Source organism: Nanorana parkeri, unplaced genomic scaffold, assembly GCF_000935625.1.
Source record: "Nanorana parkeri isolate BGI_ZX_2015 unplaced genomic scaffold, ASM93562v1 scaffold176, whole genome shotgun sequence".
Taxonomy (NCBI): Eukaryota; Metazoa; Chordata; class Amphibia; order Anura; family Dicroglossidae; genus Nanorana; species Nanorana parkeri.
In genome coordinates this window covers 1,127,268-1,137,394 of record NW_017306444.1, presented here as the reverse complement: position 1 = coordinate 1,137,394, position 10,127 = coordinate 1,127,268, and the positions used below count along the sequence as shown (strand labels likewise).

General features: G+C 40.3%; 1 protein-coding gene across 2 annotated transcripts in view; it reads right to left on the bottom strand.

Annotated features, from left to right (window-relative positions):
• Window positions 1-10,127, bottom strand: part of FCHSD1 (FCH and double SH3 domains 1) — a 75,673-nt gene that overhangs the window by 40,812 nt on the left and 24,734 nt on the right. For both annotated transcript variants that reach the window (XM_018554884.1, XM_018554883.1), the window contains exons 3-4: window positions 10,046-10,091; window positions 1,669-1,742 (exon numbers count right to left, since the gene is read on the bottom strand). In XM_018554884.1, coding sequence (XP_018410386.1) covers window positions 1,669-1,742; window positions 10,046-10,091 — 120 coding nt within the window. The remainder of the gene's footprint in view (window positions 1-1,668; window positions 1,743-10,045; window positions 10,092-10,127) is intronic.

The window sequence follows — 10,127 nt, the reverse complement described above, 5'->3', positions numbered from 1 at the left end:
TATATATATATATATTTATATATATATATATATATATATTCCAAATCCAGATGGCTGCACAACATTCTTTTGCAGCTAGTTACTATACAACATGGCTGCTTCCATTGTGGATGACACGTAAACTTTGATTATGTCAGGGAGGTGGATGACAAACTATTCTTACTATGGCTCTGTGAGACTTAGTTTCAAATTAAATAAAAACAGTATAACCTCAAAAGAACATAATCATTTCTAAAGAATTATGTATTTATCACAATAAGCACAGAAGCTCAAGTCTGTGAAGCATGATTCATTACTCTTGCGAAACCTTAATTGAAACCAGCAGCTCTGTACTCTTCTTTCTCATTACACAACAAATAAAAATGTCCTATGCTGCTATCACTAGTGCTTTGACGGATTGTCATTACAGTATTCATGCCATTTGCCAGATTTATCTGTCGGCCAAAGTACAAAGCATCCATTTGCTGTGGGATTATGCCACCGTCTTCTGCCAAGTGAGCATCTCTCTATTTACAATCAAGATAGGTGAAATAAATGATTCACAAATGCCATTTAAACTACAAACTATGCTGAAGTACTAAAAAAGTATTGTGCATCTGCATTTATGGTAAGGCCTAACTCGATCCAAACAGATCAGCCTGATTCAATAAACCAGACACACATTTCACTTACCACAGCCCTGACCATTTACCCTTTTCCACTGCACTAAAGTAATACAAGCAAGCGTCATCGAACAGTGAATGAAGAGCAGCTTACTAATAGTCATCTCTACGCTCTCCCTTCCAATCCACAAGCTCAATTTGTTAGATTCAAGTCATTACGCAATGCAATTAAACCTGATCAACGTGCAGTGCTGTCCCATGCTCTAATAAATGATCGTGTGCAGGAGATTAAACCTAAAACAGACCAAGTCTCTATTTAAAATACAATAAAAGTACATACTCACAAAAAAGCCCACCTTCTCTAACCTCCTGTTATAGCCCTCTTCAAGTCTGTGGGCAGGTACTAAATAGGCGAGAAATCATCTCCAGTGTTGTCTGCTTCTGAGTATGTAAACAATGGAGGGCCCCAATGTTATGAAGAGAAAAAGAACCTGTGTGGGGAGGAGAAAGGGGGTTCTAGGTTAGATTATGTTAGGGGGCTAGAGAGGGTAACCTAGATTTTTTTTCTTTAACCAAACTTGTTCTTTCAAAAAAATGTTAGTCATGGCATACTGCTAATAGGCAGTACCAGGATAACTCTGGTTCCTGAGTTACCCCATTCATCACCTATACCTTTTTCCATGCATTTGCCAAACTGGGAGTGTGTTTTCTCTATAGCAGTCATAAACCCTATACATAACTGAATTGAAATGGGTTCTTTTATTTGAAGGAGCCAAAGTGCATCACTTGCCCCTTCCTTTTAGATTGTAAGCCCTCACGGGCAGGGCCCTCCTTACCATCTCGTCTTAAACTGTATTGTAATGTCTTCCTTACATTGTAAAGTGATGTGCAAACTGTTAGCGCTATATAAAGCCTGTATAATAATAAATAAAAAGTGTGGCGGTATGGAGTGTTAAAATTGTGTTTACTCTTATGTGCTTCTAATCAATATTGGCTGAACATTTCTTAAACAGCACTGTTAGGCCAGAGTCTAAGGCTTTAGAGAATTTACAGCTAGCCCACCTACCTGCATTCTTGGGTTTCATTCTTCCCACGATGCCAGTCTCTCTTAAGGTACTGACTTGCCAGTCTCTGGAGAGCCTAAAAGGTCAGAAAAAAAATTATGTTTACAGACAGCCTCTGTCTACTCCTGATATTTACTGGAACACACTGGTCTAACACTGGTCTGCCACATTCTGCACTCACACACAAGGCATACACATTCCATTACACATCCGATCTGTGCCAGCAGCCTCAGAGGTCAGCACTGGTCATACAAATATTGGTTCAATCCAGACGGGATGTATCGACTGCCAGTAACATAGTTCACACAGGAACACAAGCAACCCATGACCTGCAAAACTATGTCTATGCATCTTAGCAGAACAAAAACACTAATGGCTGGAAATGGCCTAATCTACATCTCAAAAACAAGCTCAAGCACATTTGAAATCATTGTTGCAGGACAACCTCTGAGCCAGACCGTTCTACTTCAGCAGTCAGAACAGCAAGATGCTCTGGAAATCCTTTTTTTCGGAATCAAGAAAAGCGGCAGGCCTTCCGATGGCCAACTGCATGGTTTATTCTGACATCTGGAGTTTATTTTTACACATAAACAATGTATATATTCATCTACAGGAATACAGAACTGACTCGTACCTGCTCAGCTAATTATTTGTATCAGATTTGTATCAGTTCATGTTTCAGCAGATCTTAATTCGCTGGGCCGTCATCAATAAAGAAAAAACTAATTAATTTGCATCTGGAAGTCACATGCTTCTGGAAGCCACCCCAGATGGACTCTGATAAGCATGCGTCTCTAAACTGACCACAGAACAAAATCCCAATGTCAAAAGAGATCTTTCACTTCCAGTTAATGGGGTCTCTGTGGCTTCAACAGTCTTTCAGGTGTAAAACTATAAAATGTTAAGAAAACCGCTCATAAGCAGAGGTAACCAAGCTAAAGCCACCTGTCCAATCAATTCAGATTTAGAGCTCTAGACAGAATCCAACCTCAGATTCCAAGCTCCCCTACAGGTCCATGTAGGGGCTTGGCAGCTTCAAGGACCAATAGGGAGGCTTGAAAGTAGTATTTTCTTTATAATTTTAACTTCCAATATCTCTGGATCGCAATCATTTTGACATGTTGTCTTCACCGAAGTTAACCTCTGATTATGGGTTATTCTATAACATGCTTATTGTCAATTGCCCAGATTTGTGAAAAGATTACTTATAGCCATCTATTAATTTATAGAGTCGTCCTTGTACATTAGCCTTGACAGAATTTGTAAGATGTTGGCAACATCAGTAATCAGAGCAAACACATTTCTTTTATTTTTCATGCGATTCACAAGTTACATTTTTAGGCATCACAAAATAGTACAATCAATATACAAACCACTGCCATGTTGGAATGTCCAAGGGCTCCCCATGCACAGCTTATGAGCTGATTCATACAAATGTTTGGCCATTAATTTCTGATAATCTGCTGCATTCATCTTGCCATCAATTTTAAATTACATTACCCGTGCCGTTGTAGCTTACAAACCCTCAAAACAGCAGATATCCAACTCCATGCTTCACAGTAGGGATGGTTAATAATAGTTCTTGATAGGCCTTGGTGATTCCTCTCTAATTGCAATGTTTATGGTTGTGGCCATAAAAGTTTAATATTGGTTTTATCACTCCAACATTGGTCTTTGTTTCAGGAGCTTTGAGGCTTCTCTAGGTGCCGTTTGGTGTAGTTAGTGGACTGTTCTGTGGCTAGGTGCAGCAATCAAAGAGTAACGTTTTACTAAAATTCTGCCAGTGGTATGTAAACATTTGAGCACAACTGTATGCAGTTGAGCTAGTACAATTTCGATTTACAAACTGAAGTGAAAAGCAGCTGGATGTACCAGAGTGCTAAATCTTACCATAAACTTAGTCAGAAAAAGGTGTATTCAGCAGAATGACATGCTCTTAGCAAAAGCTCACACTAAAATGAATGCAGACTCAAGCACATTTTATTCCCTTGTATACTCATACTATACATTGGGATGCAGAAGAAAAACATGCATGTATACTAATACACTGGTAAGGAAAATTATGACCTTCAATATTAAGCTTTTCTAGCTAGCTCGTATATTATTTTAAAAAATTGCACAACTGGCTTGTTAGCAACTTTCTGATTTAGGAGTCTATGGATCTGCTGAAATTGCTCCCAACACTGAACACTGAGGGCTCTTGCACACAGCTGAAGGAGAGCCGTGCAGCGCGCATCGTGGTGTATTTCCTACCTTCAGTGCAGTGCATAAAGACCCGTTACGCATGTAAACTGTGGGATTTCTGTAAATACCCATACAGCTATTGATTTATACAGGCTGTGTGTCTCAGGCTGGGGGTGGATCCAGGATGACCCGAGTTTAAAGTAAGTGGGCTGAATGATGTTGGTCATCAGACTGAGGCAAAAAAAAAGGAGTACTTTGGGCAAACCAAAGTATTGAAGGTGAATTTTGCAGAAAAAGGTGTTTTTTTTTAAATATTTTAAAGGGCTATTCATTTTTATCTTGTTATTTTTGGATGAGGTTCTGCTTTAATCCTGATTAGAAGGCAAGTCATGACAGAGCCAAGCCTATAATCCTAAAAGCTGTGCAGGGACCAATCTGAAGCCTAACATAAGTACTTGCAGACATAAAACCTTACCTTAGGCACAATAGCAGACTAGTACTAGCTATGCAGCCACCCAGATCACTTGTTATTGTAGCGGCCGGCCCTGCCTGATGTCATTGGTTGTTAGGGCAACAGAAGATCTAGTACCCAATGACTGAAGCGGGGGGGGCATGCGCTGGGTTCTGGCTGGAAGCAGGTGCACCAGTGTATTCACTGTTATCAAGCCATATCCCAGTGCAGGTTGGAAATTGCGGTCCGGACAGAAAGCGCCACTCGGTCAGTGTCCGGACCGTGGTCCTCCATTTAAGGAACACTTGCCTTTAAAGGATATCCATGCAAAGACATTGCAGGCCATAAGGGATGAGCAATACACACAAGGTAATTATTTTCTTTTCCTCTACCTGCCCATCCAAATACACCCACCAAAATAATAACTAAAAGAACACCCAGAAAGCTTTAGTTCTTCTATAGGCTATACTGGAAATAATTTTCATTGCAAATATACACCCTTTTTATTTCACAATTTTGGAGTTGCAATGGTAAAATTACATATTCAGTATTTACTAAAGAATGAATTTACTCATGGTCAAAGTTACCTCATAGTTTGTCATTAATTTTAGAGGCCTGGGCTTTTCCCTGCTTTCATCTCTAACAGAGAAGCCCAAGTTCACCCAATTATTTTTAGTTTTGGATAGGGAAGGGATGAGTTCACTCCTGTGGCCCCACTGGGGAAATTGGGAAGCAACAATATAGCCCTATAGGGAAGCAATAATAAAAACCAGACAGCTCTAAGTGGCTAGAGTTAAACTTGTCATACACTGACATTTTTCTTGTTCAATCCGGATGGTGCTGGCAGGGCCACCCACTGTTATAATTTCAGCCAATTCACAAGAATCGTCCTAAATTCTAATAGGAGGCCAGCTAAAGGCCTAAAGCCACTGCTTGATCAAATTGTATGCTTTCTCTAGTTTAAATTATCTTTATCACAATCTTTCAGTGGTTTTTGTAACACATGTAGGGACGAGTTAGAGACCAGTGTGATGCATTAATCGCACAGCCCCATGCGATTAACTCACTGCACAACACACCTACTGTACATTAACAATGAGGGAGGGGAATTTCGTTATCACTTGAATGGAACCCCAAACGCGTCTCCCAGCCGCCACAACGCACGGAATCACAATACAATGCGATACAAAAAATTAGTGCAAGCACTTTTTGTGACCGCATCACATGAAATTGCGGTACTGCACGAAAAATTGCATTGCGGGCGGGAGATGCTTTTAGGGTGCCATTCAACACAACACACTGGTGTGAATGGGCCCATAGGGAGACACAGATAGCAACATAAACCTGACAGATGTTCTAAGCCTTCCCCAATCTATCCTTCAGGAGTAGCCAAACTTCAGCTCAGAGTCTTGCAATGCCTTATGAGACTTCAAAAGCTGGGTAGTTCAAAAGCTGGAATGCTGAACAATGGCTTCCCTACAACTAGAAAAATAAGTTGTGGCCCGAGTTTAAATTTAATTGTTTTTCATTCAACAATCAATTTTCATGGCATACCGAAAGACAAAAAAGGACACAGGCCAAAGATTCATTGCTAGGATACAAGTAGAAAAACCACAATGTTTAAATAGAGGATTCTTTTAGGTAAAAATATGAGTAAATAATAAAAGGCAGTTTTATATTTCCTGTGGAAATGATCCACACACGGAGACTGGGCTAATATAACATTATTAGTCATTTTATTGAGCTTTAAAGCAGTTTTACTGTGTCTTTTTAAATGGATCAGATGTTAAAGTGAATGTTGATGTGCATGGTAAGCAGTTTGCTAATGTCACCACACAGGCTTTGTACTGGTTCCCCCGCCCCATGCTTCCTAGCTGTCTGCATGGTGACTGATGAGTAAACAAGACTGGTGTGATATTCCCTGCGTGGTTCCCTTGTTCTGTCCAAACCCCTGATGTTTATGTGCCATTTCACAGAGCTAAAATTTGCCAGATGTATTTAGTTTCTTTTTGACCACCGCCGTGCTTGTAAGTAAACAGCTACAAAGGGTTTCAGAATTCCATTCTCATGGTAGTTCAGCAAATTATGCATATTTAAGGTAGACATGAAGTTAAAAATTGTATATATAAAAAAAATGTTCTCTAGATTGTCTCTTACCAATACAGGGGAAAAGGGGTGGGATGGGAGAGCTGTTTGCACATCAATATTTGTATAATTTGGTCACCAGGTTTGGGGGATTTTATTAATCTTTAGAAAGGAACTCCAGGCAAATAAATAAAAAATACCATTGCAGTGGGGTTAAGTGCACATTTTAGTCTAGGCGCTTGAAAGCATAATTACTTACCTGATTCTCTGCCTCTTTCTCCCTTGGCACCTGTGGTCTATGGGCTGCTGACATCACATCTTATGCAAGTCCGTTGACCTGCATTAGATGCAAGAACACCAAGGGGACAGACATGAGCACTGACCATTGTGGGAGCCAGGATCAGGCATTTGGGATTCGTAGTTCCACCACAGCTGGTGGGCCGCAGTTTGGCCATCCCTGGTCTAGGGGACTCAAAGCTACTAAAGTGGACCTTCACCCCCTTTGACTAAAAATAAATAAATAAAACAAAAATCACATCAGCATACAGCTCTGCATGCGGATATGAAATCTTACATTCATTAGTTAAACATTTTTATTTTACTTACAATTTCTTTTTTTCCCACTTCCTGGTAATTTTTTGGCACAAATTATTTAATCGTGCCCAAGCGTTGCAACCTTGGAAGAAAAAAAAAAAGTGCAACAGATTCCTCCATGCTACAGTATCTTGTATCCAATCCGATTGTTCAGGTATTTTGAGAGCCAGCGTGGCCGACTAGCAAGATAATGAAGCTTGGCCAAGTGGGAGATTCCTCCAGCCACACAGTTTAATGTAGATGGAGGAATCTGTTGCACTTTTTCCATCTGACCATAGAAAATCTGCAGATATCTATAGGTATATGGCCAGCTTAAGGGTAAACCAAGTCGGGATGAGATCTCTGTCCTGATTTATAACGGACTATAACTGACTTTACTTGCTGCCTGGAGTTGTTCATTAACACTGTTTGCAAGCTGATGAAAAAAAATAAAAAAAATTAAAATCCTTTGTTAACACTGCAGTATAAGACCTCTAACCACAGCAGGTGGTGCTACTAGAATGGAGTTCTGTAGCAGAGGGAAGGCCATCATGAACATGGTTCACAAAGATGCAGGCACTAAGCAGCTAGTTTTGTGTTTGGGATCGTAAAAATACAAAACAGACTGAAAGTAAATTACCCTATATGTTAGCTTGGGAACAAGACCTGGAAACGGTTATTCCACTGGATGTCTGGCATCAATGTTGTTCCCGTGTGTCATCTGGTTTACTTAATATTTCACTGATAGAAGCTAATAGAAGCTGGTCCATGAGAAACTTCACAGCATCCTCCAAGATACTAAAAAATGCTTTGAATTGACCTGGACCCCCTGGATGTTATATACAGGGGTGCTGGAAACGGGTAATTTCCATTGTACAATTTTTCTGGTATTTTTTTCTCTGGGTACTATGTTTAATGTTTAAATAGATGTTAGGCTATTTGGTCGGGGATGGATCTACTCTTTTCGGACTCTTAAGCTGTTCAGCTTCTTTTAGTATCCATTTCCTTTTCCTCTTCTTTTTGTCTGTTTCTTTCTTCTTTAGGCTTGCACACGTGAGCTGTTTAGTACATTGATGTTTGACAGAAAGTCTATCTATATAGATATGGAGGAGATCATAACAAATGTTTGCTTCAGACACAGGTGGATCCATATGCCTGATATTCCTCTCAGACTGTCTTGATTTTGTTTTTGCTGATGGGGGATAATTTGGCAAGAGTAGGTGGATAGATATGTTCTGTTTCACAGAATTATTATGCATTGTGTGTATGGTTTCTAGTGATCCCCTCTTACTACTTGACTATGCTAATGTGGAAGACTCTGAAATGCAATTGTATGCTATACTGTTTGTGCATCATGTGCTATCTTATTGTTTTATTATATTCTGGAAAAATTAATAAAATACTTTGAAAGATAAAAATACAAATACAGTTAAGCCAAATGTATCAGAAAGCCACAAGAGCAATAAGCAAAATATATGGTTACTTATTTCAGGAAGACTTAGGACCTATGTATTGGACAGCCTCATACCGGGGCTGGAGACCTACAGGACTTTATATAAAAGTATTAATAAGGAGCACCATGATTTATAGTTCAGTTCCTGCTAGTGTTAAAGTAAAAGCTGGCAGGCTCGATTATTAATTACAGAAAAAGGTCAGGTGTTGTAAAGGAACATATTTGATTTTACTGAAACCGGTTGGGAGGTTATTTCACTATACACTGTAGGGTTAAAAGGGTCATTAGAGAAGTATGTGGGCTCCCACTGGTGTCTGTCTTCTGAAAATGATAGTTGCTTGGCTAGGTGTTCTATTTCCAAAGACGGGTTGCCTTGCATAAAAACAGTTTTTATTGAAAACTAATTGAAAGTCTTTGTCTGACTATGTCTTACTTCAATATTTTGAGTTGCTTATCTATAACATGCATGCTATAAAATGAGTGTCAGAAAAGTGTCCGTGTTCCATATCTCCACATTTTTTTCAGGCCAGTCACTTGGAAAGTATTGAAGCCAATGTGTCAGCATGATTGTCAGATGTAGGCCAGAAATGGCAGCCCCTATACATGTTCCTTTAAAGTCAAAATGTTTCGAGGTTTTGGATAGAGAGGGGACAGGCTAGAACTCTGAGGGTTTTATGATTGTTTGTGCCCCCATTGGGGAAGATTTCCTCTCGCTTCCAGCTTATGTGACAGAGGTCACCTAAACAGAAAGAAAGATAGAGGAAATCCAAAATGGTTTGTCAGCAAACACAGTGAATGGGTATATCCCAATACATCACCTGCTTTACTACCAACTCTGAACACTGAAATTTTGCCTCAGTGTCATGTCTGCAGGACAGGAAAGGAATGTAATTCTCCACAATAAGAAAATAGTAATGTTTGGCTGGAGCGCTATAGAAAATATAAAGTGTTGCCAACAGGGCAGCCAACAGAAATTTTGGGGCCCCTTACATGGCTTTAAGCCATCCCCTTGCACCGCCGCCCACCACACTGAGCCAGTCACATCAGTCTCTGACAGAGGAGCTTACACTCTAATGCAGAATGGCACGAGCTGTGGGGGGGGGGGGACTACAAATCAAAGTAATACAGTTATACAGCAATTCAGAACAGTATATGAATTGGATTTTGGGCTTAGTCACCCGCTGGGGGCAGGACTTAGTGATGCGCTGGATGAACGCGAGGCTTAGTGACGCGCTGGATACAGGACCCACGTGAGCGTGACCCTGCAGAGCCCACCATAGATGCTGCACAGCCCATCTGATACTCTCTATGGTGGGCTCTGCAGGGGTCTCGGGTGGGCTTGTCAGGGCTGCATCCCCCTCTCTCCCTCCCAGGTTTTACCGCTGGCTTCTTTCATCTCTCAAGCACTTGCTGCTGGAGACCCCGGAATATACAAGGCAGAGGGCCATTCAACTCACAAACATTTCCGCTAGCCTGAAATGAAGTGTAGTGGACTTTCAACTTGACTTTATTTAGAAAACCTATACTGTGCACTGGCTCTGGACTACTCTTGTTCAAGTTTTTGTCCCTTTTCATAAAAATCTCTATGGATTATCTATATCCTAAAAGCAGTACATGAAGAACCAGTTCTTACCTGACCGTACTCTTTTTCAATGGCTGCTCGCTGTTTGCAGAATGACCTGGCAGAAGAAAAAAAAAAAAAAAAAAAGAAAAAA